This window comes from Lissotriton vulgaris, chromosome 6 (assembly GCF_964263255.1).
Source record: "Lissotriton vulgaris chromosome 6, aLisVul1.2, whole genome shotgun sequence".
Classification (NCBI taxonomy): domain Eukaryota; kingdom Metazoa; phylum Chordata; class Amphibia; order Caudata; family Salamandridae; genus Lissotriton; species Lissotriton vulgaris.
The window spans coordinates 1,473,416,941-1,473,438,377 of record NC_141694.1 but is presented as its reverse complement, the minus strand read 5'-3'; the positions used below and the strand labels follow the sequence as shown (position 1 = coordinate 1,473,438,377).

Genomic DNA, 21,437 nt, shown 5'->3' with positions numbered 1-21,437 from the left:
AATTTTACATAAACTCCTCCCAAGTTAGAATTAGTTGTGTAATATGTTATTCAGGATAGCAATTCATAATCATATACAAGTAATACTCGGTGAGTAGTTCATCAAAATGGTGACAAACTTCCTTTTTGCAGCTCTCTGCTTTCATTATTTAAACTGCCCCTGCATGGCCATTTTACAGTAATTATGATAATCTTTGCTCTAATTTACACGCTATCAATCAATCATTCAGGGTTGATAGAGTGCAACTACTCACCTGTGAGGGTCTAAAGGCACTGAGGGGGCATCTTCGTTGAGTGCTGGGGTAATCTGAAGAGCCAGGTCTTGAGGTCCTTCCTGAACTGGGGCAATGTGGAGCTTGCCAGAGGTAGAGTGGAAGGTAGTTCCAGGCCCTGCCTGCGAGGTAGGAGAAACACTTTCCTTCTGTTCAGGTCATGTAGATGCATGGGATGGTGGCAGGAGAGAGATCGACTGATCTGAGGTGTCCTTTGGTTGCATAGAAGGACAGGCAGTTGTTCAGGGATATGGGTCTGGTGTTGTGAAGGGCCTTGATTGCGTGGGTGAGGAGTCCCAAAGTTATTCTTCCTTCGACTGGGAGCCAGTGAAGATCACTGAGGTATTGGGTGATGTGACTGCAACGGGGGATGTCGAGGATCAGTCTGGCTGCGGCGTTCTAGATGGCCTGGACGTTGCAAATGAGTTTCTCATTGATTCTGATGTAGAGAGCGTTTCCGTAGTCCAGTCTGCTGCTGATGAAAGCGTGCGTGACAGTTTTTCTGGATTCAGCTAGGATCCATCTGAACGTCTTTTGAAGCATGCCGAGGGTGTTAAAGCAGGTCGAGGATACGACGCTGATCTGTCGGTTCATTGTGAGCGATGAGTATAGAATGATGCTGAGGTTTCGAGCGTGGTTAGTCGGGGTGGGAGGATTTCCGAGGGCAGGAGGCCTCCAGCAGTCGTCCCATGCAGAGGGAGTGGAGCCAAGGATGAGGGCTTCTATTTTCTCAGAGTTGAGTTTCAGGCAGCTGTTCTTCATCCAGGTGGCGACGGCTTTCATCCCTTTTTGGAAGTTTGTTTGGTGATGTTGTGTTCGTTGGTGAGGGAGAGGATAAGCTGGGTGTCGTCGACGTAGGAGATGATGTTGAGCCGTGGTTCCTGACGATGGTTGCGAAGGGGGCCATGTAGACGTTGAAGAGGGTGGGGCTGAGGGAGGAGACCTAGGGCACTCCACAGTTGATCTCTGTCCGTTCCGAGAGGTAGGTAGGGAGTCTGACCAGCTGAGTTCTGCCCCTGAGGAAGGAGCATATCCAGTTGAGGACATTGCCGCGGATGCCGGCGTCGTGGAGTCTGGTGGCTAGAGTGCTGTGGAAGACGGTGTCGAAGGTAGCCAAGAGGTCCAGGATGAGCAATGCCATTTCGCCCTGGTCGAAGAGGGGGGGGATGCCGTCGGTGGCAACGAATAGGGCTGTCTCGGTGCTGTGATTGCAGCGGAATCTGGATTGGGAGATGTCCAGGATGTTGTTAGCTAGTGGTCTGGGAAGGTGGTAGACTTGAAGGAGCAGTTGATTGTTGAACGTAGTTCAGATGTGAAGCAGAGGCGGCTCTTGGAAGATGTGGTGGGGGCAGGGGTCTGAGGGTGCTCCAGAGTGGATGCTTTTCATGGTCTCCGAGGTGTCTTCTGTCGTGACTGGGGGTCCATTTGAGCAGGGTCTCTTGGGTGGGGTCATACGGAGGGGGAGCTGGAATGGTGAGGTCTTTAATGTTAAAGTTGTCGTAGATCATCCTAATGTTAAGGTGGAAGAAGATGCTCAGCCTGTTGCAGAGGTCTTGGGTGGGTGGGAAGTCTATTGTTTCCCTGCAGGGTTTGGCAAATTCCTTGCTGATGGAGAAGAGTTATTTGGTATTGTGGGCATTGGTGAGGATTCGGTCTTGAAGGAATTTCTTCCTTGTGGATTTGATGAGAAAGTGGTGCGCGGTGGTGGCTGCTTTGTAGGCGGCGCGTGTTTCTGGGGTTTTGTTCTTACTCCATGTCTTGTCGAATCCAGCTTGCGTTCTTGATGTGTCTTCCTGTGGCTTTCTTGAGCAGGGCAAGTGTGTCAGTGACAGTTCATGATCCAGTGGTGAGTTGGGTGCTGCGTTGTTTGCATATGGTGTAGTCAGTGGTGGGGTGCTGATGAGGGTGGAAATGAGCTGGTCTTCAGTGACTTTGTTCCAGCTTCTGCATACTTGTGTATGGTGGGTTTTTTGAAGGAGAAATGGATGCAGTGGTGATCTGTCCAGAGGTGTTCCGTGGTGTGGCTGTAGGAGAATCTGTTTCCTTTGCCGAAGACGGGGTCAAGTGTGTCTTCTACTGTGTGCGTGAGGACAGTGACTAGTTGCTTCAGTCCTATGTTGGTGAGGCTCTCTAGGAGAGAGGCAGTGTTTGAGTCATCGTGGTTGTCTAGGTGCAAGTTTAGGTCTCTGAGTAGAACGTAGTCTGTGGAGGCGAGGGCATAGGGTGCAATGAGGTTGGTGAAGGCGTCAGTAAAAGGAGCGCTGGGGCCGGGCAGCTTGTAGATGAGGGTACCGCGGCGAGTAGTTTTTATGTTGTTCTGGTTCTGGAAGTGGAGGTGCTCCATGAGGGTCGTTGTGTCGTCCGGGACGGTGGTCTTCATGCTTAAGGTGCTTTTGTAAACAATGGTGATGCTTCTTCCTGGGCGGACGGAGCAGTCCTAGCACAGGATCTTGTATCCGTCTGGAATGGCTGTTGGATGAAGAGTTAGCTTTGGTCCAGATTTCTGTGAGGAGGACGTCATCAAGCAAGTGGGTGTTGAGGAGGTTCCAGATTTCTATGACGTGCTTGTGCAGGAAACGTACGTTGAGGAGGATACAGTTGAGTGGTTTGTGAGCGGTGATGTCCGGTAGGCTGGGAGATGCTGCTGGAGTTCGGAGGTGGGTGAAGGTGCGAAGTCAGGGTAGACAGGAGAGAGGGCCTTGGGTATTGTTCGGCGTCAAGAGCTGGCAGTTGTTGCTGCCTCCGGGACTGAGACCCTGGAGGGTTCTGGAGTCGTAGCTCTGGCGGATTAGAGGACCCAGGTCCCTGGCACTGGTTGTGGTCAGGTCGCGGAGCATGCAGCCTTGTATTTGACACGCTTTCGGTGCTCCAGTTTTGCAGCTGCGCAGTGGCCCCCATTAAGTAGATATCGGGGCAGGGTGGATCAGCTGGGATGCAGGAAGGACACACTGGAGGGGGGAGAGGCAGTGGGGGCAGCAGCCACAGGGAGAAAAAAAACGCAGCAAAAAGAAAGAAAAAACCTGTAAAAAAAGAAAAAGGGGAGGGAAGAGAGGGAAGAAAAAAAGAGGGCACAGGGGTAAGAGGCAAGAGAGTTAGAGGCAGAACAGGAGAAGAGCAGAGTGCTCCTCCACTGGACAAGAAGGGATGAGGCGCAGGCAGGAGCATGCGGATGGAGGAGGGCCTCGAACACCCTGCAACAATGAGCTCAGGGGACAACACCCCCAGTGGTGGAGCTCTGTGGGGGAAGAGCAGTAACACTGACCAGGTCAGTGGTCTTAGTCTGCTTGCCACACAGCAGCCGCCATTAAGTAGGGATCAGGGGAGGGCGAGTCAGTTCAGAGGTGGGAAGGACACACTCGACGGGGGAGGGGCTGCAGGGGAAGCAGCGTCAGGGAAGAAAAAATACAGTAAAAAGAAAGAAAAAATACTGTAAAAAAAGAAGAAACGAAAGACGGAGTAGGCAAAGAAAAAAGAGGGCACAGAAGCAAGAGAGGCATGAAGAAAAGAGGCAAGAGAGGCAGAGGCGGAACAGCAGAAGAGCACAATCCTCCATCCTTCCAAGGAAACAGAACTGACCCCCACGGAAATAGAGATCTGCCCATGACCATGATTTGGTCTAGTGTGAAAGCCAAGATCAGCACTTGTGTCTCCTTGCCCCACAGTTGACAGTTCAATTAGTGGACCAAATCTCCATCCTAATTTGCCAATAGCACATTAAAGCACATGGATAGACAGGTAATCTTTGCAATTTGAAGTTTGCACTAATTTATAGTTGAATTCCTACAGTAAGTTGACAGACCCATAGTATCAACTCCTAGCTTGCCAATTTGCTCAGCCTGATGGACTATTAGTCCAGGGTAATATAAAAAAAAAAAGTAAATACCTTCTACACAACCCAGAAAGAGCATATCCAAACCAAAGAAACTGCCAGATAAATATAGTATTCCAGTTCAAGGAAAACGTCCAGCCGGCAGGAGTAAAGTCTGTAGCAAGTTTGTTTGAGAGATTTCCCACTGATTCCAAAAATATACCTAAGGAAGAGATAAAGATAGTAACAATGAATGCCAATCAATTAACTTCCATAACAGATTCTGTTATTATATGCAAATTAAATTATACAATATACATGAATGGAATTAGACTGTACCATGCAAGTCTAGATATTCAATACAATAAAATAGGCAGATTTGAGTCAATTAAATTGTGTTCAACATACAAACAGATTTAGACCCTGGCGGACAGAGTACCATCCTTTAGGATGGCAAAGGACTTAAAGTTCAACACCGTGATGAACAGTAGTCTTCTTTAGAGATGACCACTGGCCCTTTGGCCATCTATGTGCTCTGAAAAGAACTGCAATTTTTACAGTTCCCTTCAAGGCACAAAAGAGCTCCAAACTTAAGATGTGTTTTTTTTCTCCCAAAATGGAACTTTATAAGTAACAAAAAAAGAATGACTCCACATCTTGGGAGGTTTCTTCCATGGTGTGGGAGCGGGGCCCACTATTTTATGCCTGTGCCCCATCGCCAGTTATCCCATGGCGATGTTAGACAAACAAAAGACTCATCAGACCGTACACTCTAAACTGAGTGGGATTTTTTTTTAACTGTTTTTATTACGACATCAGTGAAAATTGGCAATATAGACATTAGACAATTACATTCCATTATTGACTTAGCACACAATCTTCCAATACTATATCGCGTCCCGAATCTGAGCATACCTTAGTCTGTATCAGTGCCCCATTCTAATGTTAACTCCCCGTTATTCCCCTTCTATCTCCTCATCTGAGCTATCTCCATCAGATTCTGGCAACGGATCGCAGATGTCTCCTCTAAATGCATTCCAAGCAGTCCATATCTTATTCCATTTTCGCGGGCACTTCCTGGCGGCGTATACTGCACGTTCAGTTATCATTGTTAGGTCCATGTTTCTGCTCCACGCAGACAGTGTCGGCACCTCTGCCGCTCCCCATTTTTGTGCAATGTCTCTCTTTGCAATTAACAGACCCAGCATAGCCCATATAAGCCCATATCGTGTGAGGTTGTTAGGTTCCCATATGTTTAGTAAACATCTTTTTGGTTCTGGTAGGAGTGATGTGTCTGTTGCTTGAGATATAGTGCTTAGTACCTGTCTCCAGTAATTTGCTATCATTGGGCAGTCGCATATTGTATGAAAAAAGGTTCCCTCGTCCCCACAGCCTCTCAAACAAAATGGATGGGGCGCTCTCAGTATTTTATGTAGGGTTGTCCTAGTATACTATATTCTATGCAAGATTTTAAGTTACACCAGTGTCAATCTGGTGGAGATGCTTACTACCTTAGGTGATGCTAGGGCCTCTCTCCACTCAGGGTCATCCATGTCTCCCACCTCTGCAGTCCATCTCTCTTTCAGTGTACCCATGGGGTCAGTTAAATTGTTGAGCAGTTTTCGATATGTGAAAGAGGTGGCACGTTGGGGCATATGGTCCGTCAGTAGTCGGTCCTCTAGCGGGGATGCCTCAAGGATTTCGGTCTCTAGCGGGAGTACAGTCAGTAGGGCGTGTCGAATTTGCATGTACCTACATTTTTCATTTGGGCCCAGATTATATTGCTGTTGCAACTGCGTAAATGGTATCACTGTTCCCTTATCCCATAGATCGCCCACTATGGATATACCTATGTTGTCCCACCGTGTGAAGCCCTTGCTCTGCCGTAGTCGTCCCAATGCCTTGGCGTCCCAGAGTGGGATCATTTTCGTAAGTACCCCTTTCCAACCCAGCTTGGCCTGTGCCGCATACCAAATCAACTCTGTACGCTTAGTAGGTCCAACTAGTTTCGTGACCAGGCCTCTGTTGTAGAGTGCTGCTAGCATGTTATTTGTTCCCAATTGCGCCCTATCCGCATTGTAAGCTGGGTCGTCATGGGGCATATGGATCCAGTGATTTATGACTTTGAGTTGTGCGGCCCAATAATATAGTTGGAGATTTGGGAGCGATATCCCCCGTCGTACCAGCTATTGTGGAGCTATGCAAGCTGGGCGGTTGCCCCAGAAGAGCACTGAAACTTGCGCCCCACTTGTTGAAAGTAACGGGGTGGGATCATGTCGGGCGCATTCTCAAGGGCATATAGGAATCTAGGGAGAGCCTACATCTTATACAGCGCTGCTCTTCCGGGAAGTGTGAGGGGTAATGATGCCCAGTGTCCTACATCGCAGAGTGGGATTTTTGATGCCTTTAGTCTGATGTACTATACTGTCGGGCCATCGGATGTAGCTTTTCGTTGACGGAGCCCCCCTCCTGTCAAGGGTTCACCATCCTCTCAATCTTAAGCAGGGAGGGCAGACTGTCAGTTGGGCGCACAGGGTAAGCTGTCATGTTTGCGATAGAGTACCTTCTGCCAAACTCTAAATTACCTGCACACTGCTTTTAGATATTGATGTGCTATTTCATAATAGTCTATAAAGCAATGCAAAGAAGCAAAGCATTTCTCAAAACTTACAATTCCTTTATTCTTCTACACTGGTTAGCCACAAAAACTTGCATTATAGTCCTGTCCAATACTATGGCCTAATGGCCCATTGGTGACGCCATTCAAATTGCTTACATTCTTAAAGGTGAGGATAGCAAATGGTGCTAGTCCTCTAAGACATCTATGGCAGAGGGTATATTGGGAACCACAAGTCCATGAAGCACATTTTTACTGCTCACAACTCTCAGCGAGCTGCCATTTTAAACATTTGATGGCTACAGATGAACTTATGCCAGGGTGGTTTATTAATATTTCTTTTTTGTGTTTAGGCTACTTTAGAATACCAGTTTCACAATGTTACAGAAGCTGAAGTTTTAATTATTGGTTAGTTAGATGAGGACATTGCCCATCGGCTATGAATGGAAAAGAATGAACCGTGAAAGGACGTAGACTTCCGGTGGCTCCGTCCCTCATTGGAGAACAGGTGGTTTTAGTCCGGTTAAACCATGGCATAAACACCATCTTCAAATGGGACAACTAGTGGTTGCTGCTGTAAACAGGAAGGCTTGGCAGACTCCCAGATGAGGTCCCAGCAGGTTACAGAGCAGGACGGCCTGTAACCTAATGAATTTGCCTCTATGTTTTCTGTCTGTTCTTGGTACAGCAAATCGTCCTTACACTGAAGGACCCAATGTTTTGCATGCAGAAGTATCTGGGTGACACCTTGTGTAACTATTTCAGGCCACAGTTCCTGTCTGCATGTCCCAGGGAGCAAGGGGATTAATTTTGGCCATATGTACGATAATGTATTTTAATGGCAAGAAAAATCTAGCTCACTCATTTTCAATCCTCTAAAATGTCTACAGTTCTCTTACTGAGCATCACAGGCTGAATGTTCGTCCCCCTGATGACAGCCTTACCTACAGAGTGGGGAGGTGTGTGTAGAACATTCTCTCAGCACCTAGCATTCCCTATGTGCATAAAACATAATGTTCATGGACATAAGTATTTGAAAATGGTGTGCAGGGTGATATAAAGGCTTGTGGTTACTGAGGTTATGTAGTGACTCTTCATATGTCCAAACATGAGGATCTCTGCAGAGGCCGAAGTCCTCAAACCAGAAGTGGATCAGTTTGAACCTCTTGGTAAGCTGTCTGCAAGCTGGTTCACCAGTCAGTGGGGAAGTTAAAATCCCCAGAGCCAGGGAACTGTCTAAATGGTAAAGAGAATCTGAAGCTGGACTATGCAAGTAAGAGCCCCCATCAGCACCTCTGTTTCCTGCATCCCTTCATCCGGGCAGCTCCTTCTCCGCTCTCATCAGACCATGATAAGATACCCTCTCTCAGCAGTTCAACAGTAAGCGTAAAGGAGCAATAGCAATTGTAATCCAATCTCCTTTTATTAGCATAAATATGCCACAGTACACCAAACTAAATAATGCAATAATAAATATACAACCAATAAAAGGTCTTTGAAAACAGCAGCACTCCCATCCCTTTAAAATCACCAGCTTCCATCACTCTACATATTCAGCCCCGTATAAAGACTGTAAACTACACTGAGACAAAGTTTTTATTGGTTAGGGGACAAACTATGGTACATTTGTCCTATACTTAGGCCAACAATGCTTTGTTATACCAAAAGAGCAACAACATTGACGATTATGCAAAGGAACACCAACATAACTAATCGTTAGCTCGACCCTGGGCTATCAAGTACCTTATTGTAACTGGCCAGGCAGCCAGAATATAACTGGCCCCTGCCATGCAGACTGCTGGATTAACCGTTCTGTAGCAAAGTGCAAGTGCTTTAGTCAAGCTACGGTCGAGAACTGCTTAAACAATGGTACAAGCCACTTGGAGCGTAAGTGATTAGTTTTAGTGCAAAACAGCAAAAAGTGAGTGTCTCCCCCACACTCCAAACTTACAATCCCAACAATCAGTCCCAAAACGGTTAACAGCAAACTTGGTCAAATACACTCTGGAGTACCCAAGCGGAGGTTTAAGTGTGGCGTGCAACTGCGGCAATTTTAGTTAGCTAAATACCTCATGTATGTTGTTCTTGCAAATAGTTAAAAGCCAAATGTGAGGAACAGGCCTGTCCAAGGTGGAAGTTTAAAGCTCATGAAGATGTCTTTTATCAAGCCAACCGCAGCGTGATCTACAAGAGCTGGACTGGACCAAAGATGACAGAATCAATTTCATCCAGGTATCTCTTAACATAGATTAGTCGGGGATTGTACTGGAAATTTCCTAGGGTCGATGCTTTCATAATCACTCTCAGATATGATGCCCCATGGCGACTGCGATTTACTTAAATTCAAAAGGGAATGGCAGGAATGAATTTTCAGTTATTTGCAATGACGTGCAGTCACTGTATAACCAGAGTAGCTGCTACTATCGCTTTTTGTCTGTAAACTTGTAAGATAATACTTAGGATGTGGCAACCAATTTTTTCTGTGGTCCGAAGGATGGCGTTTGCTTGATGCTACAAGGAATTGGTTGCCTTTTCAATATGGTAACGCCAGTTCAGTTTGTTAATGAAGCGAATGCCCAAGTAGTCATAGCTCTCAATGGTTTCAAGCACCTGGCCCGTTATCCTTGCGGATTTCCTTCAAGGCGGTGCCACTGAAATTGGCATTATTTTTGGTTTTTGTGTGTTAATACAAAGATCTTTCTGGCTACAGATGCTCTCAAAGTTCTCCAAAGATGTATGCATTGCGTTTTGTGCATACTTCAATAGCATCAATAGAACTGCGTCATGTGTAAAAAGAAGAATGAGTACTTGTTTTTACTGCACAACTTCGGGGCATCCAAGGCTCTCTCTGGATACAAATTCTTTGCATTTGTTTAAAAATAGAACAGCAGGGCAAGTAGACAGCCTTGCGGTTCACGGGGCAGAGGCTTTATTGGCCTTTTGCTCTATGACTGCTCTTTCTACCTCCAGGCGTAGAATGCTTAGTTCTCCCTTTGGTCTAAGGTTGGCAAGTTCTCCCAAATGTGTCAAACCACCACTGCTATTATATACTGCCTTTTAGTGGTCCACCTAGGTGGGTGAGCAAATCTGATGGCCATGACTATTTGGACCATACCTGAACACTCTGGCAATTTCCCCCGAAAAGGATCTACTCTTTTTCTCTTCTGCTGCCTCAATCAGGTCGCTACACACTCTTTGCGGGTAGTTTGATTTCTTCTCCCTTAGTAGGGCTTTGCATTTGCACCTTTCGCTCTTAAACATTTGATCATTGATTAACAAATGATGCAGGTACCTATAGTTGTTAGAGACATTTGATTTAGCAAGTCTACACTCCTTATGGTACCACCCAGAGTAATTCTTTAACTAGTCCTATAATTTTCTAGTATCACAATATGGTCTCCATTTTCCACAGCTTGAATATTCAGAAGATATTCCTCTATGGATGCCATCAGCATGTTCTTGTCGAGTGAAAAGCTTTCCACAACCCATTTTACATCTATCCTACTGTTATCTGGGAAGATACTAGCTATATAACATGGAGGACTTTGAAACCCTGTCACTATTCCATGCTTGAAGCACAGAGGGTTGTGATCACCCTTAGGCCGCTGAATTACTAGCATTTCATCACCAGTTCCCATTGGTTGTTTGGAAATACGATACTACTTCGCTTATTGCTTTGGAACATAGGAGCCCGAGGTGATTTGGCCATTTCGGAAGCTTAGCTCTAGATTGGAGAGGAAGTTAGCGGAGGATCTCCCTTTACTATGCCTACTGATTGGAATAGAGCAGGCAATATCAGGCAAAGGGATACCCCAGCTTGCTTCCTCTTTGCTCGCTGTCTCGTTTTATATGCATTTGGGTGGGTGAATATTAAAATCTCCACATACTATCAGATAATGAATGTCGCCGGGTTTTACCTTGGCCTTTATTCCGTGGATGATTTCCTGTAGTATTGCTTATTGATCCTCAGGTTTACCACACTGGTTGGGCTTCAAATAGAGATTGGCAACAACTACTATGGCTTGTGGTTGCTTGTGGGCCTTAGTACGTGCAACAAACATATTCGAGTCGTGAATAAAGAATCTTTCGATACCATATACGCTAGTTTTGTTGAGATCCAGTAGAGTGATCCCCGCCCTTACTGGATCTATTTGCTTTTGTTGCAAATTTCATTTTGCCTGGCACTGATTCAGCTAAAGTACCATTCGCAGCCCAAGTCTACTGAAACCAGCAAATCTTCTTGGTACTAACAAATGCCACTCAGTCCTCATCCTCAAACTTTGGTTGTAGGCCGGCTATATTCCTGGACATAATGGTTTTCCCACTGGCTTTATGCTTTGCATCTCTCCAGATCTAGTGGTACAATTTTGGACAGGCGGCAGAGGTGTAATAAGTTTTGTAACCTGCTATATTAGGGCTGTTCAGTACTGCTGGCAGCCAGTGCCAAATAATGCCACCACCTACTGCAGGTTTATGGCTCCTCTTCTGATTGATAACAGCTCTATTTCTCCCCTGGTAACTGTCATATTTTTTGCTTCTCTTAGGACACCGGGAGTCAATTTGTAAAGTGCCTCCGGTCTTCTGAGGAAGACTTGCCTATCGTGTTGCTCCGAGTTCTCCTGTCCCAACTCCATCTGACATTATCGCTGCAATGCTATGTTACAATCCCTACTTTGGGGGATCATATCCAGGCCACTCACATGCAGATGGTCCATGTTATCATTGATCAGATTTGGGGTAACTGGTGCATAAAACTCCACGTCACTATGTACCCCACTCTAACCAGCCTGGGAGCTAGGGCCAGCACACTCACAGGGATTAACCAATTTAATATCCTGCAAGGCTAGCAGGCTAAGAGCATGAATAGCCCAAAACACTTCTAGTTGGTATGCTTGATTTAATGGTAATGGACATACTGGATCAAGGAATAGATCAATAAAAGTAAATTTCGCTAGTGCTTGGAGAGTCAATACATTACAATTCTCATATATCCCCAGCAGTTTAGTTCCCACTACTGTAGTGTTTGATTCAGGCAGAAAAACCTTCGCAAATGGGTTTAATGGCGCAAAGCTCCTACCATTTGCACCACTTTGCTCTTCACCATCAATTCCAGTGTCGTTATCTTCAAGTACACTGGAAACATTTCCTGCATCCGGGGTTAAAACCCCCGTGTTCTCCTTATCTTTTTTGTGCGCTTCAGAGCCAATCTAGCTTTCTTAATTCTCTTTACTTTCTTCTTCTTTTTGAACTTTCTCTTTGGCTAGGAGGTGGACTTAGCACATGGCTCTTCAGCGTGGGGGGGGCAGTTGGGGTACCGGGTTTTTTCATAAAAACTGTATACAGTTGCCTATTTTTTGTTGTTGCGTTCCTCTTGCTCTCCAAATAGCTCTCCTGTTTCTATTGTGGCGCCATTTTGCTTTGATAATTTTCCTTCCCTTCTGGCTGGTTTAGTTCTATTATAGTTTCCTTTTGTTCCCCTTCAGTGGCCAGCACTGTGCTATTTAGTAATGCCTGGTCATTTGCACCAGGCTGTGTGGCAATCTCATGGCGCTTTATTTCGTGCCTCATGGATTTACCTTTGTGTTCTTTTCCCCATTGGATGGTAAGGGTCCCACAGCAGCCTCTACAATATGATTTTCTGCTACTACCCCGATATCCCTATTTAATTCATTACATCTAACAGCCGTTACACACCATGTGTAGATGCTGGGAGTTTCACTTTAAGGTTGCCAGCACTGGTGGACTTCTCCAGAGTTGCATGCATCGTACACTCGTTTGGTAGCAACAAGTTTGGAGTTGGGGCATCTAATGTTGACATATCTAAGATGGTTTGCAGTGATCCATTGTGTGGGTGCCCTGCCCTAAGCAAGGGGGGAAGTGATAAGGAGTGGTGCTCCCTGTTCGACAATGGGTATTGGTCGCTGGTCCTCACTGTTATTTATAGGATCTTTCTTGCTCTCAACCATTGTGCAACTATCTCTGGTTTTTCCAATCCCCTCCAGCTAGAGTGCTTCAGCCCCTGCCCGTTCCTCGTGGTCACGAGACCAGGAGGGCAATTTACTAGGGCACATCACCAGCATTACACATTCCTATACACAGATTCTAAGGACACATGACACATGCTTTCCCCATTACAGAAACATAACAAAAGGAACACACATGTGGATCACCTACCACAAAAAAAGGCAAAAAAATCTAAAGCTACCAAAACCTAAACTTCTAAAACATATTGTAATCCATAAACATGGCAGAAAGCTTCCTAGCTCTACTACTAGCCTAAATCTGCCATCTCCCAAACCTATTCCATTTGGACATAGGAACAGAAAGCACCACCATCCATAAGCAAACATGGCAAAATGTTGCGAGTACCAGGGGAAACAGTACAAAATTACTCGTGTCCTCTATTCACATATATCTTACTCGTATTCCACACATTACCCCCTTCAACCTAAACTGCTCATTCTTTGTGACTGAGACAGAATTAGACAGTTTAGGTTGCAACTCCTAGGATGTCTGCTTCTTACATAATCATACACTCCACGCAGATTCTCAGAAGGGTGCCCTCTCTTTCCATCCAAATAAACTATTTTTCTCTTTTTATATTCTTCAACTCTATGTATTACCCCACAAAATGATCTTCCTGTGTAGGTTCCTTGACAATCTCCTTCAACCACCATGGTGCTAGACGAGACCTCGTTTCCATCCACTCTACAATGCAAATGGTGAACCCATAACGGAATTAAGCATGCTCATGTAAGCAATGTAGATTGAAATGCTCTGTTCCCATTTATTTCACCTCTTGCTGCAAGTTGGACAGCTTCCCTAATGACATAAGTGAAATGCTCAACTTGCCCATTGGATTAAGGTGATGAGAAGTAATCCTTTTATGCTCTACACCACACCTAGCAAGATCATTTGAAACCCTAATACAGGTCAACCTGTGGCCTATTATCAGTAACCAAGCACTTAGTAACGCCCACTTTACAAAAAACATCCTATAGGAATTGAATACAGTACTCAATGTCACATTTTCATCAAGATTCAACTCTGGACATGAAGGGTCCTTTCAAATCAATCCCGAATTTCAACCAGGGCACTTCAGAAAGATCCACAGGCAAGAACTGAACCATACAAAATATTGCCAAAATATCACTTTCACCACATAATTTGCCTTGCCTCAGCCAACGATCAACTTCTTTAGCCACCATTTGCCACTGAATATGTGAAGATTAATACCACGACCCTTGTCAGCATAATATCAGGAGGGGAGGGAATTAAATGTGGCATGCCAAAAGCACTCTCTTTGGTGAAACATGTCATATAACCTAATGTCCTAATGGAATCAAATAAATGGGAGATCCTTTTGATTACGGAAACCTGGATTCTCCCCGACTCAGAGGTGGATCTAGGAATAAGGAAAGGGAGTTAAAGACCATACAAATGGATAAAATACAGGAGGTGGAACTGGTGGGTTTCACCCTGAAAACGAAAGGCGAGACTGGTAGATGTGGGTCTCCTTTTGCCCTCAATGGGTGGAGGACCGGCCCACCAGGCCAGCAGAGGTTATGGTTCTTCCTCCCCACCCTCAGAAAAGGGCCCCCTCCCATATTTATAGATTCTCTCATGCCTGGCAGGGATCTCTAAGTCTACAGAGGAGATACCACACAGGCGGCTACACTGTAGGCTGAGGGATATGTTGAGAGGCTGCCATATTGTTTTGGGGCAGCTCAGAACCTCGGTTTCTTTTATCAAACACAAACTTACAAGATTAAATATGTAGTTAACGAACAATCAATCATCCTGATGTGCAGTGATCTCTTTCCTTGTGTGCTGGGTTACTAATGTATTTCCCTGTCCAGGGTTGCCTTGCATTCCAGAGACGGACAGTCCGCAAGGTCATGGGTTTGTGCGAACCAAGCTAGCTGAGGGTGTGGCTGGGCTAACTGTGCAGTTGCCCCAACTCTAATTGGGTGGGGCAGAAAAGCAAGTTTGGTTGGGGAGGTAAACTGTCAATTTATGGTATCTGACTCGCTCTGCCAATCTATACATGGCCCCTAAGTCTGCTTCACAGTGTAAAGGGGAACAGAAGTGAGAACAGGCAATGGTGGAAAGGAAAGAATGTAATGTTATGTTGGTTACTTGTATAGTGCACATGCCACCTCAAATGTTTGAGGGGACAGAAGAGGGAAGTATGTGACTTTAAAGGTGATAGGGTACCAGGAAAGAAAGAAATATAAAATTATTGCCTGAGACAGAAGAGATAGTACAACTTCACTTTACTGCATTGCTTTCTAGGATGCGGGAGATGGCACTACTGCTCAGAACAAGGGGCACCACCACATTGTTGCAGTGCTGAAGATGGCACAGGGAAGGCTATCTATGCCATGAAGATGATTGTACACTGTGTAATGCCTTGTTCAACAAGGTCTGGGAGAACCCCCACAATCATTTAATACAGAACCATAAAGAACAGTAAAGATGTCTCATCACTAGTATAATGGACTAATGTCCCAGTATGTGGCATGCAACCTGCTTAAAACAGTCAATTCAAGCCATGTTGGTTGCTAGTATCACACACACAACAGACTGAAACTTCTATAAGTATTGATCTCAAGAGGGGATGCAGAGAGCAAGGGGTGAAGGTGTACGAGAAAGCAGTTGGTCGCTGGGCAGATCCAGGTCTTAGATTGAAATCAGGGATAGGAGGGATCAGTGGCGTAGCTAGCTCTCTCTGTCTGAGAGGGATCCTGGTATGGCAGTAAGTTAGAGATCAGTGAGAAAAGCACTAGGATCAGACAAAGATTCCAGGAAAACAGATGGCTCTACTTTTCACATTCTCTTTGTCAATGTTTGATGGCAGATACAGATCTTACTTCTTCTCTACAATCCTAATAGAGAATTGGATTTCCAGAGACAGCACCTGAAGACTGAGTAGGAAGGAGCAGGAAAAGGGAGGGCTTCAGAGACATCAGGCGTCGAGTCAGATATCTTTTCTATGGTGCTGAAGGGCAGGCCCTGGCACTCTCCTAGCCCAGGACTATTGATTAGTGTAAGCTTACAGAGTTTCAAGACTGACCCGAGGCTGCCTTAGCAGCTGCTCTGATAGGCGTTATTGGTCGTAATCTAAGTGGACTCAGGTAGTGTTTCGGATCATTCGGGCCCATGGCAGACTTGGAGTTTATTTCAAACTAGGATTTCAGGAGCACAGTTGGTGGTGATGGAAAGCTGCTAAATGCTGAGGACTAGAGCCAAAACAGCACCAGCTGTGTATGTGGAGGTCAGAAAAAAGGGTTACTGAACCAACGTTTTACAGCTGGAGGACAAAAGGTGTAAAAATTAGAGTCTGCTTCAAAAGATATATGTTGCCAATCACTGCATAGCCCGAAACCCATCTTAAAGAGAACAAGCACTCCAGCCCGGCCGACTTTTTTTTCCCACATGCCCCAAGTTCCAAAATATATTTTAACTTAATCTCTGAGACCAAGAGTCTTCTGAATCTGCATTTGATGGGAGCATGTCAAAACCAACGTCCATAACTGGAGTATAATACAGTTGGTGGGAAGAAGGGTTCTGCGGTCTATTCTGTGTGTGTGGAGTTGAAGTTAAGGATGGTGGTTAAGCCCTCTGGGCTGGTGTTTGAGGGCCATAGGATGGGGCTTGGACCACCTCAGGTGGACATGACAACCTGGTAAGGAGTTTATTATCCAAGTGGCACTGGATGCTACAGACTATCCATCAAATTCAGAGATATCAGAATCTTACGAAATAATGGTTTATTGTATATTGTTTGTTAAATAAAAGAGCTACTTCAAAGCGCTGGGGAACACAAGATGGAAGGAAGAGTGTGCCATCAGGAAAGAGGGAAGCCGAGAAAATGAGAATGTGCCGACATGTTGGTTTCTGGATCAGCTTCTATCACGCCAAAAATTTGCCTAAAATCAGTGAGTGGGGGAAGGAGGCAAAGTGAGAAAGAAGGGGCGACACAGGAGAGCGGGAAGAGGGTGAGCTGCTGAGTCTATAGAACCGCACTGTTTCATGTATTTTGTTCAAGAAAGCATTGGGTGCAAGACATTCGCTTTAAAATATAGCCCCGCTGTTAAGTGTTTGCTTACCTTGAAATCTTGTAAAAGGTCCAGTAAATGCTGGGCCAAATTAGACAGAAGAGCAAGCTATATTGTCTCCCATGCAATGAAGAAGAAATTTAAGATTGGGTTTGGCTGAATGACAAGAACTAATCCGGGTTTGAATGCTCCACTGTGCAATTAGATATTTGTATTTCGAAAGGAAGCGTAGTTTTTACATATTTCCTTCAAATATTAGTTCATGTATCCTCTGTTGAGATGCCTATTCGTTCACCCTTCACTACAAAAATTAAGAAATACATGAATCGTTCAAGTTATGGGTATAGTTAATTAAAGGAATATAAAATATCATTGCAGTCTGATAATCTGTTAAAATTACACTTTTCTTGCCACACGACATTTTTATTTTGTGGGCGTTCACTAGTGATGCCTTTAAATCAGATTCCTTTCCTTTTTAAATAAGACAAATGGCTGACTCTGAAACGGAAGTCACATTCAGTTCTCGGTCGTATTGTAATGTACATGCGTTGAGAAATCAAATGGAACGCCTTTATAAGTATAAAGAATAAACCACCTCCTACTGGTTCAAAAAAACGTCTTCCACATGTATTTCTTCTCTAATTAACGTGATTCGGAGGTCATTGTCTATTCAGTTCTAATCTTTTATTGTTTTCCGGGGATGCGCTGAGTGATTATCAGGTTTGTAGAAAGCGCCAAGTAGATACATAAATGAAAAACTAAATAAGTAAAGAATATAATTCGAAGTGTTACCGAGATCCAGAAAAAGAGGTTTCCGAGCATTTGTTGAAACTGAAAGGTGACCTGTGACCTCCCTCCTCCAACCCTTCAGAATGTTTACTACATTGTCGTGAGACTGGGGGCAAAGTACAGTAATACACCGATGAGGTAATCTCAGATTAGGCTAAAATCCTAACCCTTTTATGGATTTTGCATATCTCCATAGCATCAGTGTTGTAACTTAGTTTACCTGTATGTTATCCCATGGGGGTTAGCCCTTCCTTTGTGTCCTTTCCCACTTAGGGTTCCAGAGTGTTAAAGTGTTCTCTGCTCTTTCCTTCCCCCATGTTCTAACTTGTGTCAGTTACGAGTTGGGTCAGCTGGGAAGAGGATTGTACTCATCGGTTCTGTTAATAAACTACGACGCTGAGCTTCACTGACTGCTGGTATCCTGCCTTCATTATTTACTACATTTTGGCGACGTTTTGTAGCTGACCTGATTCGAGGATACTGCCTCTCAGCTGCATACACCGGAGTTCTCCCTTCCCCAAAGACGAATCCTGCGTGCAGTGCCTGCTCCTCTCTGCTGTCTTTCTGTTCACCCGGATTTGTGGTAACTTTAAAAAAAATATTTTTCTGACTTTGTTTTCTCTTGGGATTCGACGTCATCCTTAACGTCTCCCTCTCGAGCGCAGCTGCTACAGCGTCATTCGGACTGCTCACGTGATATACTCATTTCCGCGTGAGGTATCCTAGCAACGTTCCCTGACTCTGTCAACCCTGCGCTGGTGTCACGTCATCACGTAACGTGCGGCCATTTTAGACTTCAATGTGTATTTACTTGCATTCCTCGAAGTCTTCACAACGACTTACATTCAGAGTCGGATTTCTCCGTTTACTGTACTAGTGTTCTTGGAAATTCTCTTCCGCAACGAGTAAGGCTTAAGACTCCACATTTACAGTGATTTTATTATATTAATTTGCTACATTCATATTTTGTCCACAGTACAACTTCCGTTTTGTATTACAAATACTTTATTACTGGCAAAATAACCTTTTCTTCATCCTTCAAGGCGAAATGGCACAGCAAATTAATGTTGCTCTTCCTCCACCGTTTCTCTCAGAACCCGGTACTCCTTCAATTCCTTGGGAAGACTGGATAGTTATGTTCGAAAATTATTTAGATGCTTTAGATGGCCAGCAATTCCCTGCTAAGCGCAAAAAAGCACTGTTATTAAGCGCTTTAGGGAAAGAGGCACAGCGTATTTTTAAATACTTACCTCAACAGTTGCAATCATCTGCACAATCAGCTCCTGATGAATATACTGATGCCATGTCTCGTCTGGAAATCCGATTTGCCAAGGAAGAAAATTTGGTTTTAAACAGATTTAAATTTTATACACACAAACAGCATGCTGAAGAGTCTATTGACGAGTTTGTAGCACGTCTTAGAGAATTATCCGTTAAATGTAACTTTGGTGCTATGGCTGATGAGATGGTGAGAGACCAACTAATGGTTCAATGTCATAACAAGAAAATTCAAGAGCGACTGTGGGCGGCTAAGAATCCTTCTCTCAAAACTGCTATTGATCTTGCCAAAGAAGTGGAGCAGTCAGAAATGTGTATGAAAGAGTTACATAAATCAACTCCTGTTTCTGTTGTTTCTGATGGTACTTCACAGAAATCAGACAGTTATGATGATGAGTCGATTGCCGTTTTAAAATCTAAGGGAAAGTTTGTCTACAAACAAAAGCAGAATGTAAAACCTAATGTAAAATTTTGTTCAAGATGTGGAAGTAACACTCATTCCTCCGATGCTAGATTTTGTTTTGCTAACAACAAGGAGTGTTTGAAGTGTGGAAAAGTGGGTCATTTTTCAAAAATGTGTCGCTTTAAGGGTAAACAGAGAATAGCTGTGGTACAAGATGATTGTATAGACTTTCACAGAGACAACGACAAGATATTAGTTATTGATGAAGCTACCTCTGATGTAAACCTTCTTAATGAGAAGAGGGAAATTCGTCCGAAGGCCGAATTCAACATCAATGGCAATCTTGTCATTTTAATGGTAGACACAGGCTCTAGGTATACAATTATTCCACAATCTTTATTCAAGAGGGAATGGCCTGAAGTTCAATTGTTGCAATGTGATATTGTTCCCACTGGGTTTCAAGGTGAACACATAAAAATGTTAGGATATTTTGATGCTAACATTTCTTTTTCAGGTAGAATGATTGATGGGAAGGTATATGTAGCTTTAGATGGTCCTCCAATCCTAGGGTGGATCCATCAATACGACCTTCACATTAGAGTTGACCCTCGTGCTGAGTGTCAAGTCATGGTAGTTGATGATGAATCATTGAATGACATCATGCTTAAGTTTCAAAGTGTCTTTAGAAGTGAATTGGGACGACTTGATGGTTATGTCCATAAAATTTTGTTAAAAAAAGATGCTGTTCCTATTCAGCATAAGCTCCGCAGAGTTCCTTTAACTGTGAGAGATGAGGTTAAGGATCTTATAAATGAAATGTTACAAGGTGGAGTTATAGAACCTGTCGAGGCTTCTGATTGGGTTTCCCCGGTTGTGATTTCTCGCAAACCGGATGGAAAAATTAGGTTCTGTGTGGACCTCAGGTCCCTTAACAAAAATGTAATTGCTGACACTTTTCCACTTCCCAATATAGGGGAGTTAGTTTCTACTCTTAATGGGGCCAAGTTCTTCACTAAACTTGACTTAAAGAGCGCTTATCATCAGATTCGTCTTCATGATGAATCTAAGAGCCTCACAGCTTTTATTACCACTGAGGGCACTTTCCAATTTACCCGCCTCCCTTTCGGCCTTACATCAGCGGCCAGTGTGTTTCAACGCATGGTTACTCAACTTTTTAAAGGTATAGACAGAGCGGTATATTTTCAAGATGATATCTTGATTTTTGGAAAGACTGTGGAAGACCATAACTCCACCCTTAAGGAAGTTCTCTTTAGGATTCAGGAGGCGGGGTTAACTTTACGCAAGGAGAAGTGTTCCTTCTTGGTGCCACAGATTCAGTACTTGGGGTATGAAATTTCATCACAAGGTGTTAAACCTAAGAAGAATCTCTTAGAGGCGATACGTTTAGCACCTTGCCCCATTGACAAAGACCAACTTAGGTCCTTTATGGGCCTCATAGAATTTTATTCTAAGTTTGTAAGCAATTTTTCTGACAAAACAGTTGTTTTGAGATCATTGTTAAAAAAAGGGGTAAAATTTGTGTGGAATGATTCTCATGAAAAATGCTTTAATGACATCAAACATGACTTGTGCAATGCTAAAATGTTGGCATCTTTTGATGTTAAGCGCATGTCTACTTTAATGGTTGATGCCAGTTCAACGGGATTGGGAGCTGTTCTTTTACAAGAATATGATGAAGGGTTGAAAACTGTTGCGTTTGCCTCACGCACTTTGTCTCTTTCGGAGAAAAACTACTCTGTCATAGAGAAAGAGGCACTCGCTGCTTCTTGGGCTGTGCAGTATTTCCGGACATATTTGTGGGGTACTCGTTTTAAGTTGCTCACGGACCACAAACCTCTAATAAGTATTCTCTCTCCTGGCAGTTCTGGTAAAGGTTCTCCTAGACTTGCTAGGTTAGCATCTAAACTTCAAGAATATCAATACGATATATCTTTTGTCCAAGGTTGGCGTAACATTCAAGCCGATTGTCTGTCTAGGCTTTCTGTTGACTGTCATGATAACAGTGATTTGGTTCTGCAAGATGATGTTGCAATAGCATTTGTGCAAGATGTTTTGTCTTTGGGTGTGGGTACTTTTACTCAACTTGATTGGTCCTCTGCCATGTCTCAAGATACTGTTTTGAATAATGTCATAGATATGCTCAAGTTAGGTGCACGTCGTGAAAGTTGTGTCCCTGTTCCTGTTCGTCC

General features: G+C 44.2%; 1 protein-coding gene across 1 annotated transcript in view; it reads right to left on the bottom strand.

Annotated features, from left to right (window-relative positions):
* Positions 1–21,437, bottom strand: part of LOC147709016 (uncharacterized) — a 152,783-nt gene that overhangs the window by 58,292 nt on the left and 73,054 nt on the right. Inside the window, exon 2 of the mRNA XM_086925421.1 lies at positions 4,155–4,302. Within this exon, the coding sequence (XP_086781547.1) occupies positions 4,155–4,302 (148 nt within the window). The remainder of the gene's footprint in view (positions 1–4,154; positions 4,303–21,437) is intronic.